The following is a 20,697-nucleotide window of genomic DNA, read 5'->3' as shown; positions in this document are numbered from 1 at the left end:
TGGCATTAGTGGGCTCACTTGGAGTTGGGGGAGGAAGAGGAAGGACAATTGACAATTTTGGATTGAGATATCATCACGAGTGGCAATTTGGCAAATTATTATTGAAGTCAAAATTTGATAATTTTTTTTGAAAAATAACCCCCAAAAATCTTATCTTACCAAATGAGAACTAGGAGCTCAAAGCGGTCCAAAGATAAAATTCAAATTATTCAAGCCACAACTCTAGGCAGAGATGTTTGTATAATACTGCTACCCAACTCCTTTAAAGGGTGAATAGTTACTCTCTACCACTCTCTGCTTTCTCTCCTGAAAGTCAGCTAGAAATCCTCTCTCTCTGAAATCGGTTGGTTTATTTTGAGACACAAGAAATTCTGCAGATTCTGGATGTATCTGGAGCAATACACAGAAAGTGCTGGAGGAACTCAACAGGTCAGACAGCATCCATGGAGGGAAATAAACAGTTGACATTTCGGCCGAGACCCTTCATCGGGACTCAATGTCAATGGTTTATTTCTCTCCGTGGATGCTGCCTGACCTGCTGAGTTCCTCCAGCACTTTTTGTGTGTTGCTGCTCTATTATGAGGATCTTATCAAATATATTTTCAAAATCTTGGTAAATTAGAATTTCTGTTGACTTCTCAAAAAAAAATTAAACAGGGTTAGTAAAGATTTTCCCTTTTTAAACCCATTCAGATTACTCATCGTTATTCATTTTGTTTTTAGATGTTTCGGGACTCCACTACCTTTCCTATCACTGATGAGTCTGTAATTTCCAGAACATGTCCTATCCTCCTTAAATGCAGATTCACCACTTCTGAGGCATTAGATCTTTTTCAAATGTGCAAGCAACAGGACTTTTTGTCCTCTTCAAGTATGATGAGCCTATTTAATGTATCCCCTTTTCCTATTTTAAACCCACTCATCTCATTCTTCATTTCGTTACCAGTGTCATGTCCACCTGTTCTATCTCCCTGGCAAATAATGAGGCAAAATAATTATGTAATATTTCTACCATCTACCCGTCATTAACTGTATCACTGTCCTGTTTATTTCTTAATGGTCTTATTCCAATTTGTTTTGTGATATTTTACTATGTTCTTTGATAATGAAATTTCATAATTTGTCTTCCTAAGAATCTTTTGTGACTACTCCTAGTCCTTAACAATGACTATGTGGTCTACACACTTAATGTATGCCTCCTTCCACACGTTCAATTGATCTCTTCTGAGTCTCCATGGCTAAATAATGACATAAGTGTTTAGTTTGTTCTTTCCTTTTAGTGGAATTTCTCCACTCTCTTGCAAGTGATTCCCATTGTTACTGTTGTTCACCTTCTGATATCCCACAAGGCGAGGGCGGCTTGCTTCCACTCCAGTTTGGAGGATTCCAAGGCGGCTGAGAAGTTCTGCGTAGGATCCGTAGACTCTGCCATGGGTACTTGAAGGGACAGATAGGCGGGTGACCATTTTCACTCAGCCTTGCGTGGAGACTTGAGGTTCTGAGTGTCTTGCTGCTACTCCTTCTCCATTTTGATTGGTCACAGGCTAGGGATTCCCATGAGTCTCTGAGGATGTTACACTTTGTCAAGAAAGCTTAGAGAACATCCTTGAGATGTTTATCCTTCTTCCTAGTAAGCACACACTGACATGGAGAGTAGTCTGCCTCTTTCCAAAGGCTGTGCCTCTGGGTGGATAGCCTCAATGTTGGGGACATTTGCCAGGGAGAGAATTCTGACGTTCCACATCATAGTTTGCCAATATTGTTTCCCCATTTTATCTAACCAGGTTCCATTCTCGGCTCTTCTTAATCTGTTTTTTGCCTATCCATTCATCATATTCACATCCTCTATTATCTTCTTAAAGTAAACAATGTTGTGCTCAGTATTGTCTAGATGTTCCCCGGCATGAAATATATCAGTTCTGGATGATTTCCAAAAACAAATATGGTTTACTTTATGGTTAAGCATTTTATCAGACTCTTATTCCAAAACCTTATTTGCACCCTAGCTATCAATGACACCCCCTTCCCCCTTTATTCTTTCCTAGTCCCTCTCATCCTATTTTATTTTCAGGTGGCTTGCATTCTTGTAGACCCCTGCTTATTAGCTTAAAGCCTTCTCCCCATTATTTTTCCACCAGGACACTGGTCCCAACATAGCTTGGATAGAGCCTATACCTCTGGTACAATTCTTTCCCGTTGCAACACAGGTGCCAATAGCTCAAAACAAAATCAGTCACTGGAGCTGTAAAGTAGCACCACTCATACTACAATAGTAATTTACAGCCCAACTCCTGATACTCTTTCAGCAAGACCTCCTCCCTGTTAAACATGAACTGCGACAACAAGATTTACTCCCTCCCTAGCCACATGAGATGTCCCTTACCCAGGTGGGCAACACACTTCTCTATTCTTGTTCTCGGTCACAGAGAACACAACCTAACCTTTAATTCTAAAGTCCCCTTTCACTACCATATTTCCATTCTACTCTTCTGTGCACCCTACCCTATCTTTGGTCACCCTTCTAGTCTAGATTGTGGCTGCCCAAGCTAGTCTTTTTCTTTGTCCACATTTGACTCAGTGAACACTAAATAAAGCCAGATCTGTGCATAAAGGTACATGTCTAAACAGAGTAGAAGAACAAAGATTTTGGAGTACAAATATGTCAGTCGCTAAAAGTTGCACCACAGGTTACTAAGGCAATTTAAAAAAGCAAACTTAACACTGGATTTATTTCTAAAGCAGAATTGAAATGCAGAGTGTGCACTGAACCTTGGTTTGACCACACTTGAGAGGACTGCATACTGGTTGTCATATTACAAAAAAGATTAACAGACACTGGGGAGGGTGCAGAAAAGATCTTCAAGGATGGCAGTAGAAATAAAAAGTATACATATCAGGAAATGATGAACACACTGTTTCTTTTCTCCTGAGAGAAAGCAACTGAGGGATGACCTAATAGGCATCTTACAGAATTTGATGAATGTTTTGACTTCAAGAGTGTAACTAGAAGCCATTACTATAGAATACACACCAAGAAATCCAATAGAGAATCTCAAAGAATGTTCTTTATTGAGTGGTGTTAATGTGGTATTTGTTACCATAGGTTGAAGGAGATAGTAGTGATACATTAAATTAGAAGTTGGGCAAGCATAAGAGGGAAGTTAATAAATTTATAAGAGGAAAAGCTTGAGTGGACCATGAACATCAGCATGGTATGGTTGTGCTGAATGGCTTATGTGTGTGTGTGCAATATGTGTTATTTTTTAATAGGAATCAAAACTGCTTTTCACTGAACAACACATATTGTGCATTTAAAAAATAAAACACACCAGGTAATTCATTTACAAGAAGTCTTGCTTCATTCAGGTTATCAGCTTACTGTTACAAAATAGACTTCCTTGTTAGGGTATGGCAAGATTATGGCATATTGGAAAGTTTTAGTAGCATACTAGAGGGGAAGGGGGTGTTAATTAATCAGATATTGACAGGTAGAGGTAAATACGAGTGGCTGATATGGATCTCAAGACTCAAAAAAAACCCAAAATTCAATCAATTTGGAAGGATGAAGTTAAGATGTCCTTCCTTGTCTCCAGTTTGGTTGCAATGGTACGTCCTCATAATCAAGAACCATCTCCTCCGTGAAAATCAAGTAGAGGTTCGCAGACAAGTGCACTACAGCGGTAAAGATGTAAAATGCTCATGCAATCATTCTGATCCTCGAATCACAGATTTTCTGGCATACATTAGACAGCGAATGATGGGAAGGTCAAACTATGAGTGCCAAAGTCTCGCCTCCTTTCTTTTCAATATTATTTTTGTGTCTCCAAGACAAAATGAGATGTTCCCTCTCTTGCGAGGTGATGCCATATAGCTTTTTCTTAGGTTAATTTCTCCCAGATTCTGGTTCTAACCACCATAAACTGTTACTGCATGATGGGGTTGGGATTGTAGCACCTGCTCAGGTAGACAATGTCACAGCCGAGGTTGGATGTTTGTTGCCTCAATACTGATGGCATTGAGTTTGTGAAATTACAAGGGACCAAGAATCTTCTAGAGGTAGACTCAGTGAATGCATTCCAGGGTCATCAGGTGGTTCTTATAAGTAATCTGCTTTACACAACCATAGAGCCTTATGTACTTTTGATCATGGGCATTGAATGCTTGATTCCAAAGGCAAAGCTGGCACACCAAAACCTAATCCGGACTTCCTCAATATTAGCCTGAGAAGGACAACTGGCGAGTTATGCAAATGTTCAACGTTCTCCAGATCCTGTCCATCAACGATGATCATTCCTGGGGCAAGTAATTGGCCTGGTCCATGTCATTGAAACACCTTTGTTTTTCCAACTTTGAGGGTCAACACCAGGCTGCAGTATGCTTAAGGAAATCATTTTTTGGCTGTTTGTAGCTCCTTCCCAGTGCATGCATCAGCAGAGGTTAATGTAAACTTGGTTTTGGCATGGAGGCAGGAGAAGCTGAAGTGGTCCCCATCCATCTGACGCTAAACACCAATGGGAGAGTGTTTTGGTTGATTATTTTCATGACAAGAAAGACAGAAGAAAAAATTGGTGCCATCACTCAGTTCTGCTGGACTCAAGTTCAAATGGCATAGGGTTCCTTAGCAGAGTCACTGAAGAGAATGAAGGTAATTATCTGGCAATGAAGGAGATTTAATATAGTAATTATTTTCTGTGGGCAGCCAAACTTGGGTGCTGCAAATAACGGAGTCAAATCCTTAGATCATATCAATAAAGGACACACACTGTACCTATGTGGTTTTCAACATTTTTCCTGGATCTGACACATTGCAAAATTCATGCCCATAGCACATGGGGACTAAGGGAAGATTTCCTCTATAAGGGGGAGAAGTCAGTTCAGCAGTATTTGGGAAAGAATCTTCCTGGAGACTGAGAGGAGACCAATACTTCAGTTGTTACCACAATCCTTTTTGAAGGATGGTGGCAATGTTGATGTTGGGTTTCCATGATCATTGAGTCATGGGATCCAGAAACAGAAGGTACACTCACAGCAGACCCAATCTTTACCTAGAAGGATGAAACTTGGGTGTCCCTCATCACCCATAATTATATTATGATCTCCATCCAAAAAGGAAGCATTTTAGAAACTGAAAACAAAGAAACTGAATAGATCTGAAATAAAAAAAAATGCAGCAAACATTCAGCATGTCGGTCAGCATCTATGGAGAGAGTAAAACTGTTAGCATTGCAACTTCAAATGTTTGATTTCTAACTGTCTAGTTCTAATGAAGTTCATCACCTGAAACATTAACTCGTGTTTCTCTCTCCATACGTGCTGCCCAACCAGTTGAGTACTTCCAGCACTTTGTTTTTATTTGAAGCTGTTAGCAATCTCTGCCTGTCAGCCATATGGAAGTGATTTCCTTTCCTGAGGAAAGTGTTGAGTCTCTGTTCAACACATCCCCATTGTGGCATTGTTGAGATTATGAACTGCATTGTGCAAAATAGCATAAAACACTAAAATTATGAATAAATGAACTTCCATTAGGAAATTATATTTAAAGTGTACAATAAAAATACACAGCAAATCTGACATAAATAAAAGACAAAACTTGTTAAAGTAGAAACACAATGTTCAGGATAAGAGAGAAAGGTAGAAGTAGGAAGCAAAGTAATTAAAAGAAAATTACCTCAGGGAAATGCAGATTCAAGACCAATAGTCACCAATTCACCAATATATTGGAAAGAAAGACAGAAGAAAAACTTAAAAAAATATATCATTCTATGCATTCCACTAAACTGCCAGACCTATAACGATTCCTAATTCCATACATCCTTTATTTGAAGCTAAGGGTGTAGTCAAAGGAAAAGTTATTCAATACACAAACTAGTCCAGCAAGGCCAAGAGTAATGGTGGTAAATGCTAGCTGGTTGAGTTTTTTCTCAAAGGAGGACAGGAGGGGCCTCGCGTGGTCCTGGTGAGGGATAAAAGTGGTGAAGTAGGACTACATGTCCTTGATGAAAAGAAAGATGCTGGAGATTAGAAGACCGATAAAGTGCTTCTCCCATTCCAGGTGTTAAAGAGGATGGTGTTGGATAAAACAAAAGATGCATTATTGAGACCTAACAAATGTCTACAAGAACAGTCAGAAGACTGATAACATTGAGATGACGCAGCAGCACCTTAGAAGTAAAACATTAAAGCAAACCAAGCTAATTCTACATATAAAAAATCCACCTTTTATTGAAAACAGTTTTTTTTTATTTCTTGTATTAGTTCCAGTACATATTATTACACTACTTTCCATCTGGACTTTATTTAAAAGCCTAAATGGAATGTTATATTTATCAGTAATTTTAAGAAAGCTTGAAAAGTAACCTAACTTCTTGACTGCTGTGCCATCACCACTGGGAGTCATTGGATAATCTTGCCAACATTTTTCATTTGTTAGAATTATCACCAATCTCCCTTGTTGTATTATCTCACCATTGAAGAATTAGTAACAGCTTGCGAAGTATTGAAGGGCCAAAGTAGCAATTTTATTCACTCATTGTTTGAGTTGCTTTTCCTTTAGGAAATACTGTATACCAAAAATAGAATATGCATCCTGTTAAAAGCCTATGTACACCTGGTCTGTTGGATGTCTGAACTACATCTTTTCAAATGAGCTTATAACTGCCAGACCTTTGAACAATTTCAATGAGTCCTATTTGTCCTTTTCATGGGACTATATATAAGAAATCAGAAAAACTATTCCTGCAAGCTATACTATCTAGGATTTAAGCTTATTACTCCATAAACGCCTTCTAATCACCTTTAAGTTCCATTTTCTTGCTCGTTATAAAAATAAAAGCACAGTCATCAAAATTTCAAATGTAGCTCACTTTCAATGGTGCCCTTTAATGCCAAATCAATTTTATGTTTATAGAAGTCTACTCTACATATCCACCACACAGCAGCCGGGAGGTAGAAATGTTGAGCTTTTTGAATATTCCATTTCTGTTATCCAGTCAAACTGTACTAGTTGAATGATTATTTTTAATCCACCTTTCATTATTTTAAAGTCCTGTATCACGTTTCACTAGGTTAGCTGCTGAGGCCTCTTTCAGCAAAGACAATTACATGAGCAGGTTCTGTATCAGTGGCATGAAGTCCACAATAACATAACCTTACTGTGTATCGTCAGCATCATCTTTTTTTAACACTTTGTATTAATGAACCCATTTTTGTTTTTAAAAATACCCTACAATCAAACTGTTTTCATGACTCCATTTACTAATCACAAATACAAAGGAAACGGTAGAAAACACTCAGTGGGTCAGACAAAAAAACCTTATCAACCTGAAATGTCAACTCAGTTTCATTCCCAACAGATGTTACCTGCCCCACTGAATGCCGTCCAACATTTTCCAGATAACCAGCATTCAGAATTTTGCTTTTGTTATGCTTTGTCAGTCCACAAATAACCAGATTTATGGAATCCAAAATTCCATAGATATAGACATTAATTCATCTTTATTATTTTCCTTTGCCAAGATTATTAGAAATCTTAAAGTAAAATATAAAATAAAATCGAAAACCAATCTTGATTTCAGGACAATCAAGAAACCTGGACAAAAACTTTGCTTCCACTGCAGCCCATCTGCTGGAGGGCTGCTCAACAGTCAGCAGGTATCCGGTTATCAAATTCTACAATTCATCATTTTAGTACATAAATACTGCCTCAAGATACTACAAATTCTGACACACTGTAGTGCTGTTATCAGTATCAAGAGTGAGAAAACTTGCTGTAATTATCAGTTCCAGTTTCAAACCCACATCAGATAATTTTGACTTAATTCAAGAAGCTGCAGTACAAACACCTGAATGAGAGTCATCTGTCATTTTGCATCATTAACAAGATATGACAATACAGGTAGTGAAATATTAGCTGCCATTGGCAAGCATGAAACTTCTGTAATAAAACCTGCAAGAGCAATTGAGAACTCTTAAGCAGGAAAGAGGGAATACTGTTATTACTTCAGGAGTTGCTGGAATTAATCTGACCAGTATTTAAAAATAAAATTGGCAGAAAAGGTTGAAAATAAAAAAAATGAGTACCGATTCTGGAAATATGAAATAAAAACAATGTGCTGGAAATACTCAGCAAGTCAGGCAGCACTGTGCAGAGAGAGAAATAAAGTTTAATGTTTTCATGACTGTTCTGTTGAAGGGTCTTTGACCCAAAACATCAACTCTATTTCCCTTTCCTCAGAACGTTGCCAAATTTGCCTAGTATTTCAAGTAACTTGTTTGTATGACAGAAAAGGCTGCATGATGAAGGTGACGGGTGTGAAAGAACTAGAACAATGTCCATTATGCCAAATATATTTCTGCCCATATTAATTGAAGCTATTATGAAACTCAGGCAAACCATTTGCATCATTCAAAAACAGAAAGAACTCCAGTTGTGAACATAATCCAAGGCTAAAAATTTTCAGTTAATCGCTCGAAAGATCAATATATACCTTGTACAGAAAGAATTGGAGCTTTCTGTGCAAACTGGTTTGACCGCTTTTCATAAAATTACCCAAAGCAAACAGACGAAGTTTCTTCTTTAGTCTAGAAGCTATTCTAATAAATAATTTTACACTTGACAAAAAAATTATGCACACTTTAATTTCATAGCTATCATAAACGTCAACATTTTAAGCCCCTACATTACCTCACTAACTCTAACTTTCATTGCAAAGGTTGTAATGTTGGTCAGCAAGGCAATCACATTTTGTTTTGCAATAGTTGTATTTTCAGAAGCTTACTGAAGCACTGAACAGTGAAAATGAGCAGAACTGCATTCATTATAGTCTAAATTTACTCCCAAGAAGAAAGTAGCATATATCGAGTAGCCTTCTTTCAATTTTGGATAAATGTTGTGTTATGCATGTCTAAAAGCAATGTCATGACACAAACACAATTTCGTTGTATGAAGCACAATTAGGATTGTATGCTGAAGACCACCATGGGAAAATGGCATGGTGCTATATTACACAAATCATTAAAACAGCATACCCAGTGCCCTAATTTTAATGAGAAACCAATGAACGTTTGACGTATAAGTAAATTACTTATGAAGTGTAATGTCCTCCAAAGTACATCTAATGTATTTTGGTTGATACCCTTAGCAACACCTCAATATTTATACAAAGTATAAAGTAGATTGAGAGAAACGGAGCTTGTTATATGTTTAGAAAGTACTGATTCTGGGGCCATTTCATTTAAATTATGAGAACTGACCCATAGCATATGGCATTTAAGCTCAAAAAGTATACATCATGCAGAGAATTGGATGATATTGGCAAATGCAAAAATGTGGATTTGCTGCAAGAATTCAAATGGAAGCTGGAAGAGATCAGTGTCATCATCATGATTATAGGTTAGTGAGTACTGTTTATACCACCAACTCGTAGTCTCTTTGTTTCGTCACCTTTTGAGAGCAGGAAGAAATCTGTCCCTTAAATTTGCCAATAGCACTGCTGGTTTCTGGCCTTATAAAGGAGATTGTATAGTAAGTAAGTGGTAACATGTAGATGTGCTTGGTCATGATGTTCTATTTGATGAACCAAATACTACTGCTTATGATTTTATTTTTGTAAGTATGTGAGACTCACAAAGATGGACAGATACTTGGTTTCAAGTTTAACCAAGCCCTACAAAAACCTCATGCATTTATGAATAAGGGGAAATAAATTGTGGACAGAATAAAGGTTCAATCAGACTTCTTGTCTAGCAGTTTGCCATGCTCAACTCAGACAAGCAGTTTGTATTTCATGATTTGTGTGATGCTACAAAATGTGAATACATAAAATGATGGAGCACTCCTCAAAGGAGTACCTGGTCATCTACGAAAGTTAGCTAGACCGAGGCAGGTAAAATTGTTCTCTCCAAACTAAGCCTTTAAAATGTTAGCCAAAGTAAGTAGAAAAAAACACTTTCAACATTTATGCAATATTTTACAAACTGATTGTTACATGAATTATTGATCAACTTATGAGGTGTACTCAAAGTTTATTTCCTTTAGTTCTCTGCATTTCTATTTCTAGGATTGGTAATAGAGAGGGAAGTATGCAGCATAGAGCCTTTTGATAAGAGATAAATGCTTTTCTTTCCTTAAAACTGAGCTTCACTTTTGTGATACAGACAGCAAATTATTAAATGCACCTCATACACCTCATCCTAAAAAAAAATGAAAATGTCAAGGAGCATATTTTTCAAAACAGTAACCAATAAAATTTAACTATTTCTAAAGTAATATCAATTTTAACTTCATTCTAATGCCACACTAATGAGGTTAAAGCTCAAATGAATTTTTGTATTTATCCATAATTACAGTTATGTTGGATCATAATATTTAGCAATCTCATTTGGCTGCTCCAAAATTGTGTGTGCTTGGATATTTAACATTTGTATCATCCATCTAGCCCTATTAAATGTCAATACAGGCATTAATTGCAGACACAGTATCCATCTGTCTACTGTACTCTACAAACCTGATTAGTTAGGCACAATAGATAAATAATTTATGCTTATCTGAAGCCCTAAGACATGCTTTTGTCCTAATTTGTGATGCTGCAAATTTCACAAATCTAGTAAAGACTCACCTTGTTAAAGACACTTACGATGAGGAAAATCCTTAACACCATGAAACAACAAAAAGCTGATGCCAAAAATATGAAGAAATAAAATCAGAAAATGCCAGGGTTACAGAGCAGGTCAAACAGCATCCACGTAGTGAGAAACATTTCAAATCAATGATCCTTCATCAGAACTGGAAAAATGAGAAAACGTGCTTTAAGATGCAGAGAAGAGGACTGGACAAACAAAAGGAATAATCTGAGACTAGATGACACAATTGCTTTTGCTCCCAGCTAGTTAATGAGAGAGAGAGTGGGATGGAGGATTAAAGCAAAACACAACTGGAACCTCAGGTCACCTTGCAGACTGAACAAAATGAGATGCTGTGAGAGTGAGGGTTGGTCAACATCATAGACAAAATGCAGAGAGCACCGAGGGCAATCAAAGTAAAAGAGAGAGAGAAATCCTGCCAGAGAGAGGAAGAGCTTCTTCAATGTTTGAATCTCTGCTCCTCTCATCAACAAGGTTTGCCTTGCTGTCGAAAATAATTGGGCAACCCTGACTTTTACATCCTTTATTATCCATAGCCTCTGTCCCTCACTGCAAAATAAACTATGCTCGTTTTCTCACTTTTCCAGTTCTGATAGACATTGTGCTGAAAGGTTCTCTGCTTTTCTCCAGAGATACTGCCTGATCTACTAATGGTCTCCAACATTGTTTTCTCCTTACCATGAAAAGTGCAAAAAAATGCAAACTTCTGCAGAATTACAGATTTTTAAAAAATATGCTATTCCCTAAATTTTATTAAATTGAATAAAAACTCATGTGTATCACTTATCATTTGCTTTTCAAGGAGAAAAGCTACTAAGGCCATACTCACGATCAACGTGATGGCTATCCAAATTTATTTTTCTTGCTTTGGAGTTGTTCCAACACGATTTCCCAAATAAGTACTCAGTTTCTCCAAAAACATAATGAAAGCAGAAATTTGTACATTTTAAATGTGTTCTGCATTATTTTTAAAGCATGTTATAGTGCATTGGGATTATAATTTCAAGGCCAAAAGACAATTCTCGGTTCAGGCGATTACATTCCCTTAATTTTTGAAAGCATTTATTGTTTTGAACAGACACTTCAAAAGTTTCTATCTCCACCCCCCCACCACCACACCACAGCAGAGTAATTTCAAGTTGATCTCATGGAGGTTTAAGATATTAAGATGATGACATTTCTACGGTATTCCCAAAATAGTTAAAGGGAAAGCTAGATTTATTAAAAAGGGAAAGCTCTTACAATCTCTGAAATTGTTTTAGAATGTGGCTCCTGAAAGAGCACCATTGCAGGATCTATGGCAAGAACTCCAGAGGTGATAAGGTAACTCAAGTATTCTGTGATTCAATGAGAGTTGCCATAAGTAAATAAAATAATGGAATACTCTCCACCAGATCAAACTTTTGTTAAATACTGTTCCCAAAATGCAGCCCAAGTTGGAACTTGCTGTGCAGCTAAGCACAGCTCAAACACCATCTATAAATTCACCAATGACACTACTATTGTTGGTAGAACCTCAGATAGCGACGAGGAGGCGTACAGGAGTGAGACAGTTCGGCTGGTTGAGTGGTGTTGCAACAACAACCTCGCACTCAATGTCAGCAAGACCAAGGAACTGATTGTGGACTTCAGGAAGGGGAAGTCGGGAAAACACACACCAGTCCTCATTGAGGGGTCGGCGGTGGAAAGCATGAGCAGCTTCAAGTGATTTTTTTTTAAATGGTTCAATGAAGGAAGTTCTTAGCAGAACATCTCAGACTGGAACACACAAAATTAACATTTTATTCATGCTGTTCACCAACACCCACAAACCGAGGTCAGGCTTTTAAAATCCCACAAACATCAATGCTAGAAATACTCAGCATGTCAGGCAGCATCTGTGGGAAGAGGAAGAGAGAACTGTTTCAGGTTGATGACTTTTGGCCAGCAAAGTCATTGATCTAAGAAGTGAACTGTTTCTCTCCCTGCAGTTGCTGCTTGACCTGCTCTTCCTGGCATTTTGTTTCTTTTTAAAAATAAACCTCAGTTTTCCAGCACCTGCAATTTTTTGCTTTCTGACAAAATTAGCCATATGTGTATAACCTGGCTTAGAAACATAGATCTGGCTGAACTAAACACAGCTAAAAGACATTTTCAAGGTTTCCCTATATGTAACAAGACTATAAATATAGTCTTGTATTCCACTGATGAGTGAGTAAGGAAACTGCAATAGATGTACAATTCAACTTTCTGTTTAAGTAAGACAAAGATGTGTCAGTATTGCTCAATGATTTAAATCTAACAGAGAGACACAACAGGAAAACAATTTTACTTCCTTGGACATGACTACCCATGGGGCATAACTCCAGAGGCATATTAAGCAGATCCAAGAAACATTCAGTGAATCTAATGGGAATCAAGCTTCAGCAGAGCGCGTCTTTAAATATTCCAGCTGTTTCTCTCCATGCTCATTTTCAGAATTCTTGATGGAAATAGTGGAATTAATCACATAATATAACAAGAAATCTTCACTACTGAAACTTACAGCTACCAGTCAAACCAGTTACATAAAATAACTTCTTGAACATGATTGTTAGAAACAAATTCGAGCATCCTCTCTCCCTCATCCACAATTAACTATTCAATTATACTTTAAAATGTATAAAAATGATGTATATCCCATGTCAATTATATAATTTACATGCACTGGATACATCTGTTTCTTACAATGCATTAAACAGCTCATGTAAACTCTCTCATTTCATGGCTAAGTTTAATACACCTAGTGGACATGAAGGAAAAAGTTTTGCAACAATTTCTGTAGTGCACATAAATACTTTGGCACACTACAGATGTAGTATCTTCAGTATGTACGCACATACCACAGGCACCCTGCTTCCGTCAGCCGACTTCACAGCGACTTAAAGCCTTTGTAAACGCTTTTTACTGTAAAGGGAAGATAAATCATCTTTAAGGTAAGGTCGATGTATTCTACAGCATGTAAGGAGTAGTGTAATTGTTTAGAATTATTACAAGCACATGCAACAAGTTAGTTGAAGCCAAAAATGGATGAATCACTGTTACGTGCTTGCAATTAGAAGGTAACTCTGGCAGCTGTAAAGGATAAACAGAAACATGCTACCTCAGGTTTCTTAAAAACAAGTTGCAAAGCAAAAGTAGTTCTAGTGTGCACCTTTGATAATTTATCAAAAACATCTTGCTTTCAAACGCATACAGTGCTCTAATAAAACCACATACCTTGTTATCTTTGCTTTTCTTGTTATTTTGTTGTATCCCAAACATTTTTTCCACGCCAAACAGTTTACTGGTCAGTTCATTCTTTTGAACTACATTTCGAAAAGGCTGGCTTAAGCCACTTCCGACCCTATACTTTTCTGTCTGAATCTTGCTCATTGGAGGAGGAAGATCCTTCTTCAGTGTACTACAGTTGACACTGGATAATCCATCTGTGGATTCTGCATAGGAATCCTGATCACTACTGCTACAGTACTGCCAATCCTTATGGACATGAAGAGGAAGCCATCTCGGAGTCCCACAAGGCACACTGCTCACAACATCGGATTTCTTAGTTGAATTATACACAGACCGTGGGGATGTTCCTGGAATGTCAAGCCGGGAAGGAATAAGGTGTCTATTACCATTATGCAAAGAGCATTCATTCTGTGCCAACTCTGAAAGTCGAGATGCAAGAAATTTGTTTTCCAAATCCTGACGACAACCATTCCACTGAGTACCTTGAATGTGTCCTTTACCTTGTGCATTACCCCAGGCAGCACTGGGAGCATGTTTGTTTGAACTAGTCCCTAGATCAACAACTAGAACCCGATTATTCTTTTCCTCCTGACTATGGCATCCAATTCCACTATCACTGTTACTACTTATACTGTTGTTCTGCTGGCCATCAGAGGAGTCTCCATCAAGAAAAGCTCTTGTACGTGCACTTTCAAATGATTCCCCAATGTCCTTGTACAACACTGATACAAACTGAAGAACAGGTTGAGAGGAAGGGGGAAACTCCAAGCAGCCACTGGCGTCTGGATCTGGTGTACACTCAATACCAAAACGCCTAGCAATTCCCTGATGAATTTTGTGCTGACAAAGATCTGGATCGACCATGAAGACATGACACGAAGTCCGCAATCCACCTTCATTGTCAGCAGCAAGGCTCTGATCATCAAACATCTGCATAGTGACCAGACCAAAGAATCTCCGGTCATCAGGACACACAGCACTGAAGGCCAACTTTTCTGCTGGGTATAAAGCCAACACACTATGTTTATCATTAAAAAGTTTAACACAATCATGCATTATTTTCATCAGGACAAGGGAATGAATCTTCTGCTCAGCACGCAAACGTCGCATGCACCCACGGATAGCCTGGAGGCTATCATTTTCCAGATTTGAGCTTGTTGAAGGCAATTCTATGGAACCCAAGTAGCCTACAATCATCCCAACATTCAAAATGCTAGCATCTAGAACAAATCCATCTTGGCTTTCAAGACCATTGACAAAAACAGAGTCATCATACAACACCTTCTGTACTTCTTCTTCAGAAAGTGAATTATGGTTCTTTTTTGCACTTTTACGACTAACAGGAAACCCACTGATTTTTTCAGTGCCTTGTCTTTGCTGCTGTATACAGTTCCTACCATATTTTCTTGAGTTATTGGAATTGTCAAATAGCATTTTAAAAATCCCACCCGACTGTACATCAGCAACAACCTTTTCAGCTCTATTCAGTCCCAATATTTTGGACTTCGGCTTATTGTTCACCCATGACACTCTGTCTTCACTGAAATTAAGTTCTTCATCACTGGAACCTGTATCACCGTGGTTATTACCATCAGCAATGACAAGCCGAAGTACACCTGTGCACTGTCCTATCAGTTTCACTACATCTTCATGAGAGGCTTTAGAAACATTAATGTCATTGACACTCAGTATGCGATCACCAGATTTGAGCCCAACAAAATGTGCTGGGCTTCCTTTGAGAATGCAGCTAAGCACGCATGGAGCTTGTCCAGAAAGAGTAAATCCATACCCAGTTCTTCCTCTAGCAATATCAACATTTCTCATCCGAATGGAAGGATTGGTGCTTGAACGACGTTTCACTTGATCAGCTTGTCTTTGCATTATTTAAATTCCCACAACAGAACAATACTAATGTAAACACATTATTGAAATAGCCAGGGATCGATCAGTTGAATGTTTCAGGAAAAAAGTTTGTTCCAATTATCTCTTTATAAGTTCCATCCAAGTTAATGCAAATTGTCCCAGAGATGCATCTGAAAAGAAACAAAAATATATCAAGCCAATTCCACATACGTTATGGCAGTTTTGATTAACTGGCCTGCTGCAGACAGTGTACTTTCAGAACTTAGCCTTGAAGACAGATGAAATTCTAATTCTACAAAGGGCAACATTTTCTTCCCTCAAAAATGTTTTATTTTGCAGAAATACATAAAGTACAATAAAGCTCTGTGGATACATATGCCAGGCAAAAATTGAAAATTTTCCTGCATATCATGAAGAACTTACAAATACTGTAGGCCTTCACAACAGAAAAAGTACACATTTCATAAAACCCTCAGAAAACAACATTTTCTATCCAGTTTATTGTTTTCAGTGAGTTTCAGTGTGCTCACTGTATCAGAAAGCTGGATGTTCAATTTATGATCCATAGATACCAGAAAGGTCACAGTAAGCACATCAGAAAGTGTGAAGAGATCAGGTCTCTTTTCGAATCATAGAGCACAGAAACTGCTGCTACAGCCCACTATGTCCATGCCAACCATCAGTTACCTTTCCATACTAATCCCATTTACTAGTATTTGGTCTGCAGCATACTATGCCTTGGCAAATTCAAGGGTTCATTCAGATGATTCTTAAATGTTGTGAGAGTACCTGCCTCCACCACCTTCTTAAGCAGCATGTTCCAGATTGCAACCACCCTCTGGGTGAACCAAAAAATCCCTCTAACTTCTAATTTCTAGAACCTCTCTAACCTCAAGAGATCCTATCTAACCCTCTTAAAGCTATACCCTTAGGTCTTAAACACCACTGCAATGGAGAATAGATCTACATTTCTCAATTTGGTCCAGTCTATCTGCTCCAAGAAAAACAAACCCAGCCTATCCAATCCCTCATAACGGAATCATTCCAATCCAGACACCATCCCAGTGAATCTCCCCTGCACCCTCTCCAATGCAATCATATCCTTCCTATAGTGTGGCAAGCGTGTACAGTATTTTCTCCGAAGGAACAGTGGCATTGGTTGGGGTAACCTAACAGATCTTCAAATCATGACCACACACCAGTCCTCATGGAGGGGTCAGTGGTGGAAAGGGTGAGCAGCTTCAAGATCCTGAACGCCAACATCTCAGAGCATCTATCCTGGGCCCAATACACTGATGCAATCACGAAGGCAGCAGACCAGTGGCTCTACTTTGTTAGGAGTGTGAAGAGATTCAGTACATCACCAAAAACTATTACAAATATCTATAGACATAGGGTGGAGAGCATTCTGACTGGTTGCATCACAGCCTGATGCAGAAGCTCCAATGCACAGGATCGCAAGAGGCTGCAGAGGGTTATAGTCTCAGCCAGTTCCATCACGGGCACAACCCTCCCAAAGGTTGAGGACATCTTCAAGAGGCAGCGCCTCAAGAAGGCAGCATCCATCACTAATGACCCTCACCACCCGGGACATGCCCTCTTCTCGTTACTACCATCAGAGGGAAGGTACAGGAGCTCGAAGACCCACACTCAAAAATTCAGAAGCAGCTTATTCCCCTCTGCCATCAGATTTCTGAACAATTCATGAACACTACCTCATTATTCCTATTTTTTGCATTATTTATTTAATTTTGTGATTTAGAGTAATTTTATCTTTGCACTGTGCTGCAAAACTACAAATCATATCATATAAGTCAGTGACAATAAATCTGATTCTGAAGGGTTTTAAAAGAGTGGATATAAAGTGATGTTTCCACTTATGGGGAAGAACATAACTAGATGCCGTCATTCCTCCAGGAAATCTAATAAGGAATTCAGAAGAAGCATCTTTCCCCAGAGTGGAGAGAATTTGAAACTCACTACCACAGGGAATGGTTAAAGGGAAAAGCACTGATGCATTTAAGGGGAGGTTGGATAAGCAAATGAGGGAGAAGGGAATACAAGATAACACACAGATTTCAATAAGAAAAAAAGGAAAGCATTCCAAGGGGAGCAGAAAGGCAGATGAGGTTTACTAGAATGCAGCCTGGATTAGAGGGCATGTGGTATGAGGAGAGGTTAGACAAACCTGGGTTGCTTTCTCTGGAGCGGTGGAGGCTGAGGGGAAAATCTGATCTATGTTTACAAGACTATGAGAGGCATAGATAGAGTAGACAGCCCGTACCTCCCCCCCCCCCCCCCCAACGTCTAATACTAGAGGTCATGCATTTGAGAGGGGCTGAATTCAAAGGAGATGCGAGGGGCAAGGTTTTTATTTTAGACACAGAGTGGTGGGTGCCTGGAATGTGCTACTAGGGGTGGTAGTGAAGGCATATACAATAGAGGCATTTAAGAGGCTCTTAGATAGAGACATGGACGTGTCGAGAATGGAGGGATGTGGACATTGGGTAGACAGAGGGGATTAGTTTAGTTGGGCACTCAGTTTGGCACAACATCATGGGCCAAAGGGCCTGTTCTTGTGCTGTGCTGTACTGCACTGTTCTATGTTTGAAATGCTGGCAATGCATTGGTTGGAAAAAGTGGCCCAAACCTGTGCCATATATCTGCATAACCCTACGTAGAGATAAGACCACACAACCAAAGATGAGTTGCTACAATTAGATATGCTCCAACATTCGGGTGAGACATTAAACTCAGATCCAATTTGCCTTTTCAAGCAGATGGAAAAAGGATGAGCACTATTTTAAAATAAAGCAGCAGGGCGGTCATCCACAGTGTCCTGGTCAATATTTATCAATGATCATTATTAAAACAGATTACCAGTCATTATCAGCTTGTGTTCGTGCAGGACTTGCTATGAACAAACTGGCACTCTATTTCCTACATTAGAACAGTGACTACACTCCATAAGTATTTCATTGATTGTAAAGTATTTTGAGACATCTTGAGATCACAAGCAGCATTATATAATTCTGTCTTTCCGAAATAAGAGCAGAAAATCCTGAAAGTTCTCAATAGATGAGGCAGCATCTTGTGAAGTACAACCTTTCATCCTTTTCATCTGTTATTATAATAGATTACAAATGAACTAATCACAGCACTCTTATAAAGGCTGTACTCATGAGATAAATTTAAACGTCCTGATTAATAAGCAAAATTTACTGCAACCAAAATAGGCAAATATAATTTTAAGTAACATTTTAAAAGCACTATTCTTATACTCTACCAACTCAAAATGCTCGTATCTGTATCCATGCTCAAATATAAATGTATCAACTATCAAACCTCAAATTATCTCTTGTATTTAATGACTTAAAGTTACTAAACTTCGCCATTGCATTCATAATCCGCTCCAGGTTTTAAAAAAATATTAAAATACGCCAGATTTCCAATTCATCAAGAGGAAGAAAAAAATCAACAATGCGGTAGGAAACTTTGAAAGTTTAAGGATACTCCGTAACAGGTTTTTTGTTTAAAGCTGCTTCTCTGCACTCTCTGCATTTTAAATGTTTTTTTTAAATGGGATCGATAAAACCTAGCTGGAGGATTTGATTTTTAACGGTCGTGTTTGGGCGCTTCAGACACCGCTCCCGGGATAAAAGGGCGGACGAAATCCGCCCTCCAATCACCTCAAAACCAAAGTGGTTTTCCACGTTGCGTGGCACAAACATCAACACAAAACTAAATGCTGAATAAAAGACAAAAGGCGTGCAACCAACAATAGAAAACATTTTTTCCCCAATTTCTTTTTTACATACCGAAGCATCTTAGCCCTAAATTCTCAAGCGTGTTAAATGCATCCGCACCCAGTCTTACAGACTGTAGAGCATCCGTGCTGGGGATGGAAAGTTGCCCCAGGGACCACTCCAAATGGCTCCTTGTTCTGTAACTTCGGAGACTTCTCTCCCCCTCGAAAACTTGCAGCGCGCAACTGTTGCCCTGTAAGAGGTAGGAGGGGCGGAGGCTCTTGCCCTGCCTATATGGCGGACAGGCTCCACCAATCAGCAAAGAGAACTCCGTGTTTCGACGCGGTCTCCAAGAGCAACCGCCCTTCCTATTGGAGGAGGCGACCATCACTCACCCACAGTTCCCGCCCTCCCCACTACCATCGCGCTTGATTGACGGCGAGCTCCAGCGGGGGTTTTTCTGCCTCGAAGGGAGGATGTAACCTGCGCGTCAGGCCGACGTAAATGTAAGTTTATAAAACGGCAGATTTTTATTTGTTGCAAAGTCATCCACCAATTTTAATTAAAAAGATGACTGACATTGCGTACGAACAGGGATGTATAACGAAAAAAAACAGACCCATTGCCCCGCAACCGTTGTCAACTGAAACAGACGCGGTCCAACAATGGGGTCCGGCCAACGATAAAACGAATGTATTTTTTTAAAGTTCCATTTATAACTCCTTTTAAATATGGAAGAAGCCGAAAGACCAACGAAAATCAACCCCTGTGGCATCAAACCAAGTCTGAGGGGTTTCCTTCCTTCCCTCGGGCGCCGAGCGAGCGGGCACGGCGTCCGTTAATTTTTGAAAAGATGGAATTCCGTTGGGAGCGCAGAGGCGCGCGCCCGTCCGCCCGCGTGTCCCGGCGCAGCCGCGTGCGCGCGCGCGTGTTGCCCGGGCTTGGGCGCGGTTGTGCGCGCGCGCTCGCCCCGGAGGAGCGCCAGGAGCAGCGGAGAGGCGCGGGCTCAGCCCAATACATCAGGGGCACATCCCTTCCCCACGGTTGGCAGTGGCTACCGGAGGTGCCGCCTCAAGGAGGCAACATCCATGGTCAAAGATCCCCACCACAGAAAGCATCCTATCCGGATGCATCACGGCTTGGTACTGCAACTGCTCTGCTCTGGACCGCAAGAAACTGCACAGAACTGTAGACA

At 39.3% G+C, this 20,697-nt stretch overlaps 1 protein-coding gene across 1 annotated transcript in view; it reads right to left on the bottom strand.

The window, feature by feature from the left end:
• rgs12b (regulator of G protein signaling 12b) overlaps positions 1 to 19,766 on the bottom strand; it is a 148,134-nt gene extending 128,368 nt beyond the window's left edge. Inside the window, exons 1-2 of the mRNA XM_052019497.1 lie at positions 19,575 to 19,766; positions 13,879 to 15,926 (exon numbers count right to left, since the gene is read on the bottom strand). Coding sequence (XP_051875457.1) covers positions 13,879 to 15,774 — 1,896 coding nt within the window. The 5' untranslated portion in view covers positions 15,775 to 15,926; positions 19,575 to 19,766. The remainder of the gene's footprint in view (positions 1 to 13,878; positions 15,927 to 19,574) is intronic.
• Positions 19,767 to 20,697: the final 931 nt, after the last annotated feature.

The sequence above is a fragment of the Pristis pectinata genome, chromosome 7, assembly GCF_009764475.1.
Source record: "Pristis pectinata isolate sPriPec2 chromosome 7, sPriPec2.1.pri, whole genome shotgun sequence".
In the NCBI taxonomy this organism is placed as follows: Eukaryota; Metazoa; Chordata; class Chondrichthyes; order Rhinopristiformes; family Pristidae; genus Pristis; species Pristis pectinata.
The sequence above is the reverse complement of the archived record's forward strand: the minus strand, read 5'-3'. Positions and strand labels throughout refer to the sequence as shown.